The 19961-nt window shown below is 35.7% G+C and overlaps 1 protein-coding gene across 3 annotated transcripts in view; it reads left to right on the top strand.

Annotated features, from left to right (window-relative positions):
• The window catches only part of CPEB2 (cytoplasmic polyadenylation element binding protein 2), a 51401-nt gene that overhangs the window by 2332 nt on the left and 29108 nt on the right, over window positions 1-19961 (top strand). For all 3 annotated transcript variants that reach the window (XM_036381722.2, XM_036381720.2, XM_036381719.2), the window contains 2 exons: window positions 2214-2492; window positions 12415-12505. In XM_036381722.2, the coding sequence (XP_036237615.1) occupies window positions 2214-2492; window positions 12415-12505 (370 nt within the window). The remainder of the gene's footprint in view (window positions 1-2213; window positions 2493-12414; window positions 12506-19961) is intronic.

Below are 19961 nucleotides of genomic sequence, written 5' to 3'. Positions count from 1 at the left end.
GCTGTTGGTGTCTGGGAGTTCCGCCGTGAAAACGCCCCCCTTGTCCCCCCGAGTCGCCCTTGGCGGGCGCGGTGTCCCCGGAACAATGAGTCTGACAGCTCCGGCCGGCGCCGCCCCCCCGGGCAGCCCCTTCCCCAGCCGCGGGCCGGCCCTCGGGCGGGCTCGGGCGCACGGGCGCAGGTCGCCCAGAGGAGGGTCAGATGCGAAAGGTGACGCCGTGCTGCCTTTTCAGGGCTTTTGACTGACATTGCTTGAATGTGGATCTGAGGACAGCGCAGTGTTTCAAGTTCTGTAGCCGGTTTTAATCCGATTTTATTCGAGGGGTTTAACAATCCCTTTAACATTTCTTCCTAGAAGAGAATATTATAAGAAATCAGTGAGAAGCAAATCCGTGTTAATATTACCAGCTGTTGCATTACAAGCCCATTTTACTTCAATAATTTGTTTATTTATCAAAGGGTAAAGTTCCATAGGCCTCATCTTAATTCTTTTTTCATTCTAGTTTTAAATGCAGTTAGATTAAATCAGTAGAGATTCATTTGTATCAGAACTGGAATCTCACATTGTGTGCCTGTTGAAGAATTCATTACGATGCATTATGATTAGGAGCTGGTTGTCCTTAACATTTATAATAACCTTCTTCAAACAAATTCCAAGCAATTCTCCAACAGTGAGGTGTACAGGAATTTTCTCTCACTTACAAGTTGTGGGTATACTTAAACAGTGCCATGACAGCATAGCTGGCAGTATTAGAGGCTTGTTAACATTTGGCATTATCTCTGAAGGTTTGTTTCACAATAGAGTGCCTGCCTCTCCCAAAATTCCAACGCAAGTATTCAAGTTTTACAACGTAATTATCTATAATTATATAGAATAGGATGTTTTCCTGATCACTTGACCAAGAATGGCTTTAGTGGTTTTTTTGGTTTGTTTTCTGGGGGTGAGGGTGGTGGAGGTGTTGTTACAATTTTATCTTTCTGTCTTCAGAAAGTTCTCTTTTACCTGATACATAACATATTGACGTGCTTTAAATTTTTAAGTTATTAGAATGCAGGTCGAGGGTTGCTTGCAGCTAAGCTTAGAGATAAAAGTACTGTGTTTTCACTTCACAGAACTGAATTTAGAATCATGACACACACCCCCACTGCATTTCTATGTTTGAGGAAAAGCGTTTCCAAGAACAGTCAGATTTGAGACTACTAAAGATAAATACAGTTCTTCACTGTCAGTCATGCTCAGTGGATCCACCTCTTGGTAATATGACAACCACTATAGGTCACTTTTTAGTAGAAGTTTTATCTTACAAATAAAAACTTAATCCTTTAAAAATTATCTTTCTAAAAACTGCTTCCATTTCATATCAGAGAATATAGTGCACTTAAAAGTGCATTTAGGAAGCTGTAAGGTACACCAGATCTGGGTAGGAGAAGAAATTATCAAAAAAATTCTAGAGTACACTCTGCTGAATCCACAGATTCATTACTCCAGAAATTATTCCATTCATTACTCCAGAAACATTTGAGCCGTGGCTTCAGAATAATGCATTTTAATGGAAATGTTCAGATAGCTCCTTCAAACAGATTCTCTGTACAGTAGTCAGTGCTCTTTTTGCTCTTATATGGTAATACTGAGACAATGATATTCAAAATACTGGAGTGGGGCGAATTAAATCTGCCATTTGAATTTTAATTTTCAAATTTCTACTCACTGTAGTGAAATACTACTACTCATTGAATAGAAACAGAAATACTATTTTAATAATAATTTTTAATTTATATATTTGAAAATTCTTCTATTACTTTTGCAGCGATTTCATCATATAATAACAAGTAATGTATGACAAAAGCGGGTTTCAGGGTTTTTTGAAAGTTGGTTTTACACCCTGAAATTTTTCTTCTGCATAGCTTTAAAAATGCTACCAGTTGCTAAAGTGATAATAACGATAAAAATTATAATCAAAATTGCCTGCACAAGTACTTCAGCATTTTTTTGGGAAGACATATGGGGGAGTAGGAATGACTTTTTTTTTTTTAATGAAGCTGTGTTTTCTTCCTTGCTTCAGTAGCTAATTTCCATGTTATCAGAAGAGTGGTTTATAGAAATCTCTGTGCATTGCTTACTTGGTGGTTGGTTGTTTTGGGGTTGGGTTTTTTTTAAGTAGAAAATAATTTCAAGTATTTTCAGAATAATAGGAATGAATCTTTCTTTTTTAGCCTCTTCTGAAGCAGTCACCCTGGAGCAATCAGAGCAGCGGCTGGAGCACAGGAAATATATCCTGGGGAGGAATGCATGGCAGAGACCATCGTAGAACTGGAACCATGGGAATTCCAGGAACTATGAACCAGATCTCTCCTTTGAAGAAGCCCTTTTCTGGTAATGTCATAGCTCCTCCTAAATTTACTCGCTCTACTCCATCACTGACACCAAAATCGTGGATTGAAGATAATGTTTTCCGAACTGACACCAACAGTAATACTCTCCTTCCTTTGCAGGTAAGGATGGTATACCTGCTGTGTTCATGGTCTTGCATAGCATTTTTACTTCATTCATTTTAAATGAGAACTAAAAAGTTGTTGCAGTCCTGATACTTGGTTTGAAAATTGTTTCTGTATGATTTTTAGTCTTAAGTTGCAATTAATCCCCACGTGTTGAGTGTGTTCAGCAATATATGATTCTCACAGTTGAATAAGAATATTGATTGTCAAAAAACATGCAAGCTGTAGGCACTGATGAAGCAATAAAACATAGTATGTTTAATCCAACAAGTATTTTCTGCCCATGGTAATGCTCATATTTTTAAAAATCCCTTTCAGCCTCAGGGTATTTTTTGTTTGCTTTGTCCTTCTACTTAGGTTTTCCTACTTTTGTAGATGGTTTTCAAGTCTTTGACATGTTCGTCTTTTACTGGTATTCTAGGCTGATGTTTGTGTGTCAGCAAGATTTTTTCCTCCACATGGTAGCACCTTTTATGTTTTGTTTTGTCTGGAGGCCCTGTGATTTAGAAGTGTTAAATGGAAGGATGTATCTTAGAACTAAAGATCTGGATTCACCTTCTGAATTTTGCCAGTGACGTCTCACGTGACTTTAAGTCAGTCAACTCCACCCTCAGTAATCTCTTGGTAAAATGTTATTTTTTCCATTCTTGCCTATAATAATTGCGTTGTTCCTTGTTAGCAGAGGCTCTTCATTTGTCATAATTGTGACTACATTTGAGCTGAATTTGCATAAATGGCAATCTAATGCTTATGCAGCTGAAGTAGTGGCAAAAGGTGCTTCTTGGGGCCGGATTTTCCTTTAGAGTTCTGGGTTTTCCTGCCATTTTTCTGGTGAATTTGGCACAGGAGGCCATGTCCTGACACTATTCAGATGCACTTGATACTTGCAGTGTTTTTGAAGCTTACCTGATTTTTGCATGTGCCGAAGTTCTGCTGAAACACACATTTGGACCCGATATTGTCAGGACAGATTCCATTAAATAGCCTTGCTAGCTGGAATATCATAGTTGAATTACCTTTTGTGTGGGTAGAAAGATAGGGGGGGAAAATGTGGTATTCTTCAGGAATTGTGTTCTATTAAGGAAAACAGATTACAGATAGAAAATGCCTTGCAGTGTAGGGCAGCAAAAATAGTAGAAAGTAAATACTGAAATCTGTCCTGAAGATGTTAAGCTAAGGAACAGATTTAAAAATATTAATGCCATCATACATTGCAACTTCTGTAGCATATACACCGGAATTCATACATGGCTAAACACACAGGTTGTGAATGTATTTGCTCGTCCAGTATGCCTTACAGGTCCATGTGACCAATACTTTGAACTTTCAGAAGCTTCTACAGCAGTTTTTGAATATTGATGAACTCATTTTATGTCTAAACAGGAGTCTTCTGCGTTTAGGCTATTGTCTAAATAATTTGTGCCTAATAAGCTAGGAAAGAAATCCTTGCAATTTAATCTGCTAATATCTTAATGTTTGTGTGTAGGGGTTGGTAGATTTTTTTAAGGCATAATGTCAAAGTGAGAAGTTGGGCATTCTTGATTGTTGGTTACACCTCTGAGCACCCGACTACCAATTAAATAGGCCTGTTTGGCTATATTTATGCTGTTGTCTGTCTATGCTTAAATCTCCCTGACATGTATAAAGTCATAGTTGCAGAACACAATAAAAATAAACGTCTTTGAAGGGTTGCAGTGTTATCTACTGCTATTGTGGAAACACTATATGTTTCCATAAATTATTTTGCTACACTGTCATGTTCTTATTTTTCAGTTAGTACACTATTGTTATATGATTAATTCCTTGTGATGACTGTTACATTTTGCAAGTCATAATGAAAAAGTTAAATGGAGCTTAGAGCTCGTGCTTCTTTTCATCAGGACTTGTTGGCAATTGCAATGCTGTCAAACACCCATCTTGCTGATTTGTACTGTGCTTGTCTCCTTCCATAAAAGGCTGTGGTATTTAGATTGAGAGTTCTTAAAGATACAGTAGCAATTTCAGAAAATACCAAAAAAATAGTAGAAATTCAATTTTTTGCTGTTTGGAAAGCCTAGCACAAAAGCATTTACATGCATGTAGAAGTTACCTATCTCTTCCAAGCTTCCATAGAGCAAACACATCTTAGCGTGTGTGTAGGATACATACTGCATCATTCACAGTTCAGCAAAATTCCTTTCTCTTTGAGCTAACTGCAGTAATAATTTTGTAGGGGAGGGGACAAAACAACTCTCTTCCAAACTTCAGCTAGCTCAAAATTGGCAATTTAAAAACTGGCTTAGAACAGCCAGTGCTCTCAGGGACGTTGCGTAATCTTCAGCATTCAGCTACCACTTTTTAAAAATGCTATATATTTTTGCAAAGTCCAGATAGCATTCAGCACATTATCTGCTCATCCATTTTCTAAAAAACACATACCTCATGCAAACATGATAAAACACAAGGGTATTGTATGCAAATTTGAAGCTTTGCGCTTCCATCAAACTTCTTTGGTGTTTGCATTGCTGGGTGAGCCCCAGAATAGAGCTGACATCAGTTCTGATGGAAAAAACATTTCTTGACATTAAACTAATATACCAGTGACAATGAATGTCATTACTGATAACTGAGTAAACTATTATGAGTATTGCTTGTAGGGATGAAAGCACATTTTCTGTACTTTTTAGATAAAACTGAAACCTACCCAATATGAAGTTGAGTTCACAATGGCCACATTAGTTCCAGCAAAGCTGCTTTTGCTTGCAGAAGTTATGAAAGACATCTCTTAGGATTTTTTAAAAGTTCAGCAGTTTGTTTTGTTTTTAACTAAAAAATAATTAAACATCATGGCAACACTGATTTGAACGTGAGCAAATTAAGCATATAGCCAAGTTTTTCTTACGTGCGTCACTGTTAAAAAAGCTTTTCTGCCTTTCTCAGGATTTTAAGCTAGTACAAACTGCACCAAATACAATTCTTTCATAAACATAAAGCCTGTAGGTGTAATTTTAAGTTCAACCATCCTGTTTCCACCATTGTACTTCATATAGGGAAGGGTTGTTGCCTTGCACTTGGATCATTAAAGGGACAGTTAGAAATCTTGTCAAGTATTGGCACCCTACAAGTTAAGCATTTAATTGAGGGGCCTATTTCTCTCTCCTTAGAGAGAATCTAGGTTCCTTATTTAGATAATCTAATTCTCTAGAAGAACATACCTGCCACCACTGACCTTATGCAGCCCCTGGGATTCCACTTCAGGCACTTACATTGCATTTCAGGAAGTCAGATGATATGAATAGTCTCTTTTATTCCCTGACCTAAAGTAAAAAAAAAGCCCTGGTTATAGGGTACAAAGCTGAAAATGTATTTCTAAACTTCTATGCAAGTGTTTTTACCCAAAAAAACATGCTGCAGGCATATCTATGAACAAAACCCAAGGACAGAGATAATGTTTTGTGTATCCACTTTTTTGATTTAAACTGCATGTATGAGAAAATTATTAACTATTCTGAATTTTTACTTTTTTTGAGTATTGCGGTTTCTGATAGCTCTATTTTGATAGAGCTTAGTTTTTCTTACAGTCTTGCAAATAATCTTACTAAAACCTGTTAAAAATGTTTAATACTACATATCATTGTTCGACTACTTTCATTCTAGTAAAAACACTGCATTCTATGAACATGAATCTAATTTCTATGTCCCTTTTGAATTAAGGAAATACACCATGTTTCTGGGTGGTTTTCACCTTGATTTGTCCTTCCTGTTTGTTCAGACAAACAGTGTGTAATGTTCATGGTCCTGAAAGCCGAGTGTTCTTATTCTGAGTTTAAACATAGCTCTCCAGCTGGGGATTGGTATGGTGAGGCAGTATCTTGCACAAATGCAGATCTTTCTTATTCTGTTTCTTTTTCTATTTCTTTTTGAAATGTGCTCAAGTTTTCAAAGAAAGCAAATCCATTAAAAACAAAATGAGGTTTAATGTTGTGTCACAACAGGTGTTAGTTTTAGATATTTAATTTAAGCAGCTGTCATGTTCTTCTGCCTTAGAATCACTTCCATTTGGAAAATTTCAAATTTTCAATGTGATGATTCTAGCATCATTTCATACAGCTTAACATTTTCAATGGCTAATCTAGATGATACACATACCAGTGAATATTAGGTGAAGAGCAAATTGTTAAAGTTAAGTTCCTAATGCCTTGTTTAGACTCGTAAATGTGACCAATTGTTTCAAAAGTGTTGAGTGTTTAGCAGCTGATGTTAAACTGGAAGGTCTGAGATTATCTAGCTGCAGAATTTTCTTACTCTTCAGATTAATGTAATTGTCCAAACACTGATCTATAAGCCAGGCTTTACCAGTTTGTTTTTACTGAGGCTATGCTGGAACACAACAGTTTCATGGTTTTTAATGCAGTGGATTGATTTCCTGGGACTGATTAAGATATCACACACAACCAGGTATTTGTGTTTGAGAACCATACTGGGGATATCTCTGATTGGGGAAAGCGGTCTATGGCCGTGCTTTTAACTTCAGGATCACAACCTTTGAATAAATAGTATAGGAGCTGCACAGATTAGCCATTCAAAGTAATCAATTAGTGCGAAGTTTGTAGGTTTTACCCTGCAAATGTTTTTATGACTTCATATGATATAAGACTTTCCTGCTGCTATTTAAATTTTCTTGAGTTATACAGCTCATTCTACCAATGCAATACAAAATCAGAGTTAGAAAAATTCAACAAAATATTTCACAACCGTGATAGTAAAGGAGTGAGTATATGATGGGTATCTTATCTCACCTTGTTCTCTGAGTTAAAATGAATGTGTTCTCACCTAAGATTCATCCAGAGGTACATTTGCTGTATGTGCTGATGTATTTGCATTTAAGTACTCAAGACTGTATAGATATTTCTAGATGTGGGGCAAGGGTGTGAGAAACTCAAAACTTGAATAACAACTTCCCTTTCAAATTTCTAAATGTCCCTTTGAATATTTCATTGAAGCTATTAATATGCACATTTTCTTGATTTGCCACATAAGTCAAGATTGCCAAGACTTTAATCATCTACGTAGTCTGGTGTCTGGTTGTTTCCAGGTGATGAATACGCATTCTTGAGTTGAAGTACTCCAGTATTGGGATTTTTTGTTCATTTTTAAATGCTTATGTAGCTGGGAAGTGGGTGTGTCTTCACCACAGGATCTGTTCTTGGTCCATTTTAGGCTCAATTTAGTTATGTAACTGATGGTGTCATTTTAACTTCAAACACTTTGCTGTCAGGTTGACCATTCACAGATGTCTACCAGACATCTTTAGTTCATCTTTACCACTAATGACACTGTGCAAAGTAACCAAGCAATTTTGTGTGTCAACTTTAAGTCTTCCTCCTTGCTTTTTTAGAGAGCTAAAATTGTAGTTCCAATAGGTTTTCATATTTAGTTCCTCATTTACACTAGTTATGGTTTCAGCAAGGGGCTTATGATTATAGTATTTCCTCAATAAAATGAGAATGACTTGAAATTTAGATCTTAGTAGAGGTATTTTAGAATATGTATGTAGGAATTGTTATTACTGCTAGCATTAAGGATGAATGCTATATTCAGGTACTTTTTAAAGTGTAGATAGATACTTTATTACTAAATCACCTGTCGCATTCTAGTCTTAAAGCGCGTTTTTATTCAGGGGTCAGGTTTAAGGTGAAAAAAATGGAATTTGGTAATATTTTAGTTGGGGAAGCAGTTTTAAAAAAGGCTTTTTTAATTTAGCTTTTAACAAACCCAGTTAATTCATCAAGGTCAAAGTTGCAGTCCTTCTTGCAGCCGAGTAAGACCATACTTGAAATGACTATAAGCTTTATGACTTTTTTCTTCAGCTCCCATCTCATGGTGCTACATTTCTTTAGACTATGAAGAGACATGTAAAGATCATTCTTTAACGATACCATTTATAGATTTTAATACCTATGTTAGCATTTTAATTTTTTACTTCAAGTAGTCCCACAAATCAGTAGTTTAAAGCATGTTTCCAAAATTCAAAGGTGTCAAGCTTCTTAACTATGAAGTAGCGTTTGTGGTACAAAATTATTCACCACTCAGTAGCTTTGGTCCTTGTATTTGCTTTATGCATAAGTGAAAATATATAAGCTTAGAGATGTGACTGCAGTTTCTGCAAATGTTCAGACAGGATAATCTTTGCATAAATTGCATGGGTATATATAGAAGTCCTAAGCAGAATGTGCCAAAAAAACCTATTTGTTCATGAGTTTAGTACTGAAACTTGCTCTTCAGAGAAAACTGCCCTTCTCCCATTCGTGCATATTCAGATGCGTGGCTTGGGGACTACTTCTCAAATGCGTCTCTTTGGGTGTACTTTGCATGACATTGTCAAAAGCTCCTTCTAGCACTTGTATTCTATGGGAAGGATACTTTGTGCTTTTCCTATTCCTAAAATAACTACCATCTTCTGTAAACTTTCCTTCATAGATGATTTTTTTACCTAACCATATCACTCAGTCTGCAGTTGTGATTCTAATATGGGAAAGGTAGATCAAGCAGGAGTCAAACATTTAGACAGTTAAAAGTAAAAAACTAGTCTGAGAATTTGTTGTGTTTGGGAGAAATTAACTATTAGCTCTGTGGGGAAAAAAGCTAGCATTATGTTGTGACACTCCACTGAGATACAGACCTTCTGACACAACAAGAGTTCACTTGCTTCTTAGCACAGGACTCATGAGCCACAGAGCTGAAGGAAATGGAAAATATTTAACAGGAATTCAACCTTGACAATTCTGGAGTCAGGATGATAGAAAGTGTGTATTAGCATACATACTTAGGTATCAGTGCCTTTGCACTACTGATTATCTTTAGTTTTATTATTTCAACATGGTTATCTTCCAAAACAATCAGAAACTGTCTTTAAGACAACATGGAAATGGTTCTAATTTTTGGGACTACTTCCATGTTGTTTTAAAAGTAGGTCCAGGTTGTTTTAGAAGATAACTGCTTATCAATTTTGTTGAAATAATGAAACTAAAGCTAATCCTAATTCTTGGGACTGTTTTCACAAGCATGGAGATCTGGAACAATCATGGTCTGTGATAGTGCTTTTTGTGCTTGTCCTAAAAATCGACCAAAAGCGTAATGGAAGTTTTCTGATTTAGTAGCCCCCGCTGTGGTGGAATTGTCCAGTTTTAACAGACCTTTCTAGAAAATACTGGCTGCTATTATTGAAATACTTTTAAGTTGTGCTTTGAAATTAAAGCTTCCTATTAGCATAGGTGATAACTGTTCTCTTGAAAGTTATGATGTACATATTTGTGGAGCTCAAATCAGTGTTATAGCATTAGAAAGCTGAGCTGCACTAAGATTTAGAATGAACCTTGTACCCAAAGAATTACTTACTCCTTTAGAGACAGTTAAATTTCAAGTAGTGTTGCTTTATAGCATGCAATTCATCGGTGTCATTTGGAATAGAGATGAAAATTTTGAGGCACTGATTACCAAGATAGTACCCAAACTCACAATTGGGTAGTGTGATGTGTGGGCAGTGGGATAGCATAATGCAATTCCCATATTTAAATTCTGCTGTACTGCAGTGTATTCACAATATTTCTATATTGTGTGGTATCTGCCCATTGTATGTTTCCACTGCCCAAAATTAAGTAGTGCAATTCAAGGAAACAAACCACAAACTTTCTAAAAAGGATGGGAAAAACTTATTTTTCCTTCTCATTCTAGCAGATCAAGACCTTCTGCTTTAGATACACAGAACTTTAAAAATAGAATGATGCAGGGGTGAAGTTAGAATCATTGCACCATGAATGCACCCCGTAGAGCAGGTTACAAATAAGTTGCAAGCTCATGTTCCATGTTTTATTTTTCCATTCCTCTGTAAGATCTAGGATCCAGTAGCCCAGTTGTAGGGATTAACCATGGCTGAGCCCACAGTGTCATTAACTCTGTAATAAGGATCATTTCCCAGACAGTCATGTGTTACCTCAGCACATGTGTATGTAGCAGTGTTAAAATAAATAAGAAAATTTGTAATGAGCCTGTTACAAAGATGAAACACCATATACAGTTCAGTCTGGTTTTTACCAATACTAGTTCTTTTCCCTTATCAGCTACAAAAGTAGCAAAGCATGTTTTGTCTTCACTCAGTGTTGGTTTTTGCAAGAGCACTGACTACCTACCAACTAGTGCTGTAAACTGAATTTAAGACTTCATTAACACTCTGATGAGATACCTTCTGAGTGCTAGGGGACAGTAGGGAACAGATCCAGCTTCTTCTATAGAAAGCAAGTTTGCTGTGGTAAGCAGGTTCTTTTCATTGTGCTGTTGAGAAACAAACCTGTAAGGGCATGGAAGCAGATTAGTCACTTCAGTTTCTTTTGGTGGTTCTCAGGGCAACTAAACTGAACAAAAGCCAGCCAGTCCCAAAATTAAGGTTACTGTGAACTAAAATAGTGATGGTGACTTGGTGGCACTCAAACCAGGTTGAAGATTGCCCCATGAAGTGTCAGTGGCATTTGGTCTGGGATATGGCAGGAGACAAGAGAAACCCACCTTTTTATTTTTTTTAACAGATTGCTAACCCAAGAGGAGCCCATTATTCATAATAGTTCTTTGACATAGAGGTGGGACAAAAAGGCTTCTTCCTCTTCATCCCAACATTGACTAAACTTTTTAAGACATGAAACTCTGGTTTCATCATGGCAAAGCTGATCAGAAGTCATAGTGTGTGATTGATAGAAAACTTCTGGTCCAAAGCTTAATTTTTTTACTCCTCCAATGTAAGAATACCTGTTTGCTGAGGGTTGTAGTTTGAAATGAATCTATGGTTCTGCTGAACTGTCATGGAAAGTCTCAGTGAATGTGGGATATACCTTCTGTCCCTATTATATACATACTAATGCATGGCTGCATCTTTAGGGAATTTCATTAGTCCTGGGGTGTATATGATGTATTTCATCCTACTCTGCTGAATTACTAGAGTGAAGACCACAGTAAAATTAAGGCACAATTGTAGGATTTAAGTGCAGTACAGTCTAGCCAGAAGCCTTGAAAGTAGAAGAGATTGTAGTTTTACACAAACTGTTTTCAGTTTCTAAAAGGTATCCCAGAAAGACCAAAGAATTTAGGAGTCATCTTTTTTCTGTGTCTGTAACTTGGGTGTATTGGAAAACATGGGAGAAAATGTCTTGGGTAAAACAAAATCAGTGAAAACATACTCAGTTCATTCAATAACTTTTATTACTGTCAGTGAAAGTTTTTGTAAAGACAGTATGGTAACTTCCTAATAATCATACATAAAAGAAATTGTTCTCTATGAGGCTGATAATCTATTAGTAAGATTTGTGACATTTTCTTTTTGTAGTTTAGCTTTAATTTTCCACCCTTTAACCGTTAAGGACTGACCATTTGTAACTCAAATATTTGCATACAAAGGCCCTGAGGCCAGCAAGCGTGCCCTCTGGCAGGAGCTGGTGGCCAAGCACCAAGGAAATGCTGTCTGTTATGTGACATGACTGTCCTTGTCCTGTAGTTCCTCACCTTCCTCACTATTTTATTTGTGCATGAAATGAAATTGAACTCTTACAGACATTAGTCTCCTTCCATTAATCAGCTTTTGCATAACTGTGCTGTGGATCACTAGAACTGATTCAAGCAGTTTTGAAGGAAACAGGCATTCACAGGCTGTCAAATGCATACACAGCATTTGTTCACGCTGCATCACACAGAGTTCTTCACACTGCATCTCTAGTTTATATTTGGATGCTGTTAAAATTACAGTTAATAAAATTAGATCTTGCTTTGTATTATTGTCCATCTTCAGAGTGTCTGAGTGGGCAGCTGTTAGAAGGAACTTGTGTTTTCCTTTCAAGTTTTTTGTTAAAAACTACAGAATTTGTATACCAATACTAAGGCTTTTGTTTTCTTTTAGGATCGAAATAGAATGTATGACAGTCTGAATATGCACTCTTTGGAAAACTCCCTTATTGACATTATGAGAGCAGAGCATGATCCACTTAAAGGTATGTTACTATGCTAAGTAAAGAAAAAAGGGTCATCCATTCTGCATATTTGAATGAATACTGATTGGTAATTTAGATTCTAAGTTCATATCAAAGTGGAAAATGAACTACTTTTTCACTCAGGTGAAAAGTCAATCTTAAGCTGTCTTTTACTGCAAACATTGTTTCACAGTCCCTTTAAACAAACCACTCCAAGTGTTGCCACGTAGTTTTCCCTTTCTCTACAGTGAAAGCTGAAAAGAAACCTAAGTTAATTGATAAAATCAGGATTTGTCCTTTAAAATGTTTTTTCAAATCTACTGGAGCGTACTAATGCATCCAAATCTGGAGAAGTCCAGAAATACAGTTGGCTTTAGAATGCTGGTTCCTCTTACAGCCCTGAGCTCTATGAAGTCATTTGGCCACAGCAGTGAGCGTATAGCTACTATGTGTGGGCTTCCATTTTAACTCCTCTTTTCACTGTACATTAACTCACTCTTCTGTTCTTCCATACTTTCCCAGGTAGCATTTACTATTGAACATTGGGGCAGGGAACACAAACATTTTCACTTGGGCTGATCAGATGTTACTTCATTTGTGGTGGTCTAATTAGATTAACACAATCTAATTTTAAAATTATCCAAGACTTTAGGCTTGCTTTGTAGAAATTAAATCTCTATATTGAAGAAATAGAAAAAATGAAACAATTTTTTTTGCAGCATTATTTACTCCCATCCATTCTCCATTTCTAGAGGGTTCTATACTTACTGTATATTGCATTAGCACAGAAAGGCCTGTTGTTCTCCTAATTTGAAGGCACCTTGCTAGTCTGCTCATGATTCTTTTAAGGTCTGTGCAATTACTTGGAAGACCTGTAGCATTCAGATAGCATTTAATGGTATTTTAAGATTTAAAATAGTTAGCCAAAAGTTTGGAATTTTTCCCCAAGCTGAAAATCTCTACAAAGCATCTGAAAGTATGTAGCATTTACTTAAACTGTTAATTTTCCTCGACTTTAAAGTTTTCTTAAGTGTTTTTAAATCTGATCTCTTCTTTGTTATGGCCCAGAGAGAATTAATTCCATTTTATCAATTTTATTCGAGTCCATTACTAAACTCAGTTTCTGTCTATTCTACACATTTGTAAAACATTAGGTAAAACAAAAGGTTTGAAACCTGTAAACAGCTAGCCCAGTAGTGACTGTTGTGTGCTAAAATCATGCATACCTCTTCAAGGCTGAGGTGACCAGGTTTATCATTCCTCTTACAGAGGATTCGTGCTTCTAATTGCCACACTCAGGTGGTCACTACTTCTTTCCTTGTCTGAAAGCTGCTGTTAGGCTTAAAGCTAGAGAGTGCAGATCTGCTACTGCAATATAGTGCCATTGGCACCTCTCACATTCCTGAAGATGAAAATCACTGTTTCTTCCTTCTGTACATGCTGACACGACAAATGGAATTCGTTGCTTGGTTTCCCCTGCCATCTCACTGTTTTAATTTTATCTCTGTAATGCAGAAGAGATTTCAGAGGCATGGTGAGCACAGAAGATATTAATTTTTATTTTTAGTCGTCTCTTTGTATTTCATTATGTTACAATAGATTAAAAAAATATATTTCCAATAATAATTTTCCAAGGAGAGTAAGAGAAGAAAAAGCTTTAAGACTTGAAAGTTAATTCAGTTCATACGTAGATACCTTGAAAAACTCAGTAGTTTCATCTGTGCTTTCTAGGGACATGAGAATATGGTGTCAGTCTACAGTTAAGACATTTTTTTTAACAGTTAAACAGCTATGTTCTTGCAGTGAAAATTCTGCTAAGTTTTATGTTTGAACTAAAACAGATGGAAGCCATAGATAGTGATGAACTCAAAGGAAATCCATTTTTCTGTTCGAGTGCCAGAGAACAATGCACATGCCAACTGAATTTAAATAGAGTAATTGTGTGCTGCTATTCAAGTTGATGGATAAGATATTTTTTTCTCCGTGGATGTGATTTCAGCTGAAACCGCTATGTTATTAACAATAAGGCATGAGAAATGTTCCTTACAGACTGAAAATTGTAGTAGGAGACCTTGTGGTGTATTGGCCTTGTAGTTCTTCTCTACTGTCTTCTGAATTTTTTTCACCATTAATGGGAATTTCTGTAATTTCTGAGAAACTTTAACTTCTTTTTTTTTTTTCTCTTCTCTGCCAGATATGAAACTGTAATTTGGTTATATCAGTCTCTCTGGCTTTTCACCACAGAAAATCTTAATATTTACTTAAAACTCCATCATAGTTGCTTGCAGAATGCACAGGATTAAGAATATTATTTGTTGCTCTTATTAATATACAACATATTTTGTTGCAACTAAAGAGTATTTTGTAGCTAGGGAATATTTTTATGACAAGTTTTCAAGTAAGTATAAGCACACTAAAACAATGCATCTTTTATATCTGATCACAGCAGTAAAATGAAAGTCCGTGGAATTTTAAGCACGTGTTTCAGATTTAGCTGCTTACAATATCTGGACTATGACTAAGCATCTTGTCTCAAATTTTGCACAATGCAGAACAGACAGTCTGTGTACTAGCTCATAGCTTCAAGTTTTGCATGTCAAGATCCATTTTAGGAGCAAGTCAAATTTCACCACTTTTGCTTTCATGAAGTTGAAAAAAAAATTATTTTAAATATGATTCACTGAAAGCTAAGTTTATGCCTGCCAGAAAATTGTTTATAGATGACTAGTTTTGGCTTTGCTTAGACAAAGCTTTGTCATTACAACACATGTGATCAAAAGAAAAGTAATTTTTAGATTTCAATAAGATACTTTCAAGGTGGAGCAATAGGGAGAAGATGTTTGGCTTCACTAGTCATTGCAACAGAAATACTGATCATATTAAAACTAATCTTTCCCATGCATAATTTCCCTTTCTAGAAATGCATTTCATAACAAGACCTTAAGTAATGTTTAAGATTATCCCATCCATTCAATTCCAGTCAAATAAAGGCTGAAGTTAAATTAATTCATTTTTATATCATTGGTCTTAAATACCCTTTTTATTCTTCTAATAGTTCTTAAAACAATTGAGAGAAAAGTTAAAATACTGATAGCCTGACACATAGAGGTATTGCTAGTATAACTCTTCAGACATACCACTTGTGTACCTGGTTTTCTTTTTTTCACTTCTGCTCCCCCAAATATCAAGGTATTTTGCTGTCAAGAAGCAGGAAAGACAGTGCATTTGGGCTGAAAAAGATTATGGAGAAAGCTTAGAAGCAGTTGTTACATTTTCTATGCAATATATATTAGTATTGAGGAGACTGATTTAATGGGATTCATTACCTGCTGTTTTAAACATCTTTCTAGTAAAGATTGTGGCACAAAGAGCATTGTCTTTCTTTCAAAGGCATTTGTTCTATATTTTGTGTTATGAAACTCTAAAGTTTAAAGCTGCACAGTTTCTTCCTAGAGTAATTCAAATTGTGCCAAGAAAAGAATTTCTGAGGCTGGAAAAAAATAGAGAGGAAATATCCTCTCCCTTGTCACATAAAAGGCTTTGAAATCTTACATACACATTGTTACTTCTTTCTTTCTTAGAAACTTTTTCTGATAAAAGAATATATTTGAGACTTGATAAACTGATTTGTCTGAATACATGGATTATCAGAGACAGCCCATTTGGCCTCGTTGTGACTTGCACAGTTCATAGGCAAGCACTGGGAAATGCAGTCTCTGGGCTTTCTGTAACTAGGTGTTGGCCAAACATGGGTTTGTGCTGTTGTCTTAACTACACTGGTTCCAAAACCGTGCTTTCTGAAACTGCTGTCGTCCTCAGCCATTCTCTCTTACTGGGAAAAGATTGACTTGAAAGCTTTTCTACTCAGGAGATCTCCTGAAAAAAAGGGAAAAGGATAAGGAGTTTTTCATTCTCAGTCTCTTCATACAACAAACTAAGACTTTTTTTAAAAAAGGGGAGAGTAGATGTGAAGTATTGAACTTGTGAATCTGTGAGTCAGCAATGTTTTAATATATGGGGATTCCTCCAACAGTTCAGTTAAATAGGAATAAAAAGTATACATTTCTAAAAGTAGATTTGAATTTGCCTTAAAATAAAAAGTGGGTATGCCAAGAAGAAGATTACAAAAATTTTAATTTCCTTTGCCCCTATCATAAACATGAGATTACAGAAATGCTAAAACTAAGTTCATTACTCTTTCCTCATGTTTGGATTAGCAAGACTCTTAATTGGATTCAGTGGCTGTAATGGCCCACCAAAACTTACTTGAAGCTTTTACTTTTTTTTTCTGTCCTCACAGAAGAATGCATTGCAAAATATGTGTGAGGCAGGCAGTTCTGTTAATATTAATTACATTTAGGTAAGGAAGAGGAGGCTAGATTTGCTAGAACTCTGGTTGAATAAGAAGTGTCAGGCATATCTACTGCTTCTTGGCAATGCTAGTTTCAATTTAGCTATAATACATGAGAATTATTAATTAGCAGTAGCATTGTGAAAGTTGCAAGTTCAGGTTTGCACAGAGTTTCTGTAACATGATGATCTTTCTGATACAGAATGGTAATATTAGGCACTTGGTTTGTTCCAGATAGTAGGAGGTTACAAATTTTGGATCTGTAGACAAGTTCTGTAGAGAGGTAGTAAATTAATTTCATAACACTTTTTCAGGAATGCACTAAGTCTATTATTTAAATATTAGATATTTTCTAACTAATTGGTTGCTGACTTTAAACTATTCAATCATCTTTATTATTAAAAGTACTTTTTTAAGCAGGTGGAGGCCACTGGAATTGCTAGAAGACCATTGAATGGTTTATACAGTTCTAGATTACTGACATTGAAGCAGCATGGGATTAGATAGGATTTGTGCCTTGTTCTTAAAATGGTATCTTTTTTTTTAATGCATCAAACAACATACAGTGAAAATAGCCAGCTAGAAAGATGTATGTGATAGAAGCAAAGTAAATTATTACAAGATGGTGCTCTCATCTTCTGTATTCTACATACTGATATTTTAAGTGAGGTTTAATATAGTAAATGTCCATTTAACTAGAATAACCTGTTCAAAAATGCTGTAGTCTGAGCTCTCTATAAAACTGATCTTGAACCCAATTCCACATGTGAAATGTTCTGAATTTATGTATGTCATGAAATTCAGGTGGACAGCCTAGAAAACAGATTATTTCAACAGATTAAGCTGAGAAATTGGAACCTAAACTAATATTATAAATAAGTAGCAATGATTGCATTTTGGAAAAGTGAACATTCTATGTTTAAAATGTTCCTTAAGTTGTATGTCCAAGTGCTAGACCGCTAGACCAGGTAACAAATACAGGGGTTTAGTTCACAAGAATGCAGTAAAGTGTGGTTTCATTGAAATAACCATGTAAATAAAACTTATAAGTATCAATACAGCAGTGTACTGAATATTGTGTTGTTTTCCTTTCTAACCTTGAAATCATTCATTATCTGAGTTAGCAAATTCATCTCCTCAACAATGAAATGGGGTTTTGGGCTGCAGTGGTGGGCCCAGCTGCCTGGTGCAGTCCTTTGCTTCCACTCAGTGATAAGTCCTTCATTATTTCATCTGGGTATATGTGTTTCAAATGCAGCTTATTTGTGAAGCTATAAAGGAAAAAAACACAAAAGAATGCAAAAGCAGAATTACATAAACCTAGAATTTACTATTTTTTAGAAGTTTTCCTCCCCAGATGCTGACACTAGTGAGCTTTTCTCCTACTAGGCCTTCAACCTGACTTCTGTTTATGAAATAATTGCAAGAAAAAAACCCTATCCTTTGTCTCTCTTGCTACATAGGAAAAGAGAATAAATTCAGACAGGGAGAAAGACTGTCACCACAGAGTCAAGCAAGTTTGAGATAATGTCTCACAATTTCATTTGTTATTGTCGATAAATACAGCATTCTGATTTGCAAATAATACTGTTGCAAATGTTTCTATAGCAATGTATATAAACATGATATGACAGTGATCTTGCGAAATTCTTGCTGTTAGACAAATGAATGTTAGCTTTGATAGAGCAAAAACCTAAGTATAGCAAAGTAACTTAAACACCAGGCTGAGCTGTGGCAGCTCCCAGACTGCAATTTAAAGGTGCCTTTTTCCTGATTCTTTGCCTATTTTACCAGCATGCATTGCTAGAAGGGTGGAATTTTTATAGTTCCAAGAAACATTAGATATAGTTGTAGATGTTCAGTATAACAGAAGAAATACATTAAAACTGGACACTTTGAAGACAAGAAACATAGAGACAGAGGCTCCTACGAAGGTTTTTGTGTTTAGTGTTTTGTTTAGCCTGCTCAAAGATTCTGTTGAAGTTAGAGAAGACAGCAGAGTCTTTCTGGGTGGAATTCATCTGCCCTTCTCCAGGAGCCTGCTCTAGCTTTTCAGTGCTTCCAAATTCAACAACAAACTGTTCTTACCTAATCTGCAGGTGTTCTGATACCATCCATTCTTACAATAATAAAATCTGTGGGACAACAAATAGTTCATAGCTGTATAAATTTTTTTTTTTCCACAATGCCTGTAAATAATAAGGCTGAACAAAATTTCCTAAATTATCTTAATCTTGCTACTTTGAAGTTTTAGATTTCAGAGTTTGCAATGTGTATATTTTCAAATTATTTTTTGGCAGAAAATTACTATGTTGGTTTCGTAAAGGAGTAGAGGAAAATCTAAACCCTATTATTTACAGATTTACAACTAAAATCTTTTTTATTTAACCCCAAAGGTGTCCCTCGGGACTCTGAACTACTTAAAGAAAGTTCTAGTCTTGCTGCTAAGCTCATGGGTTTTCCAGCAGTAGAGGACCAAACAGAGTATGATAAGAATTGCTAGACAGCCTTAACATATAGCTTGCTCATTTGGTTTTCTTTCTTTTCCCCCCCTGGGGTTTCTTTTTCTTGCTAGCCATCTGCATATATATGACCATTTAAAAATGTGTGAGTTCTACATGCCCATTGCTTCCAGACTAGGTTCTTCTTTATGCCTCTACAAGCATTCCCATTTCCTTCAAAAGATTTAGATGTTTAAGTCACAGTATTCACATATATAAATAAAATGTTCTTCAGATTAAAAGCAAGCAAGTATATTTGAATAGCAAGATAGATGCAATGCAGTTTTTTGCACATTCAACCACAGTTTTTTCAAACACAGCAGTTATTGTAAATGTCTCTCTAGGTCAATGTGCACTACTGGTATATTTGCAGCTTCCTGTAAAAAGAAAGTCTCCTTTAATAAAAAGGAATTTGCAGTGAACAGACTCTTCAGCTGTGTATTTTAAACCATTCATTTAAGTACTGAAGTATAACATGCCACTGGTGTAGTAAAATGCAATTCTTGAAAAATTGTAATGTCAAGATATAAGGTTTACATGTAATTTTTATTCTAAAATGCTGAAAATTTTATCTATAATAGTCTTTAATTTTGTTGAATCTGTATATAAGCAACTGCTATAATGT

This window comes from Molothrus ater, chromosome 4, assembly GCF_012460135.2.
Source record: "Molothrus ater isolate BHLD 08-10-18 breed brown headed cowbird chromosome 4, BPBGC_Mater_1.1, whole genome shotgun sequence".
NCBI lineage: Eukaryota > Metazoa > Chordata > Aves > Passeriformes > Icteridae > Molothrus > Molothrus ater.
The sequence above is the reverse complement of the archived record's forward strand: the minus strand, read 5'-3'. Positions and strand labels throughout refer to the sequence as shown.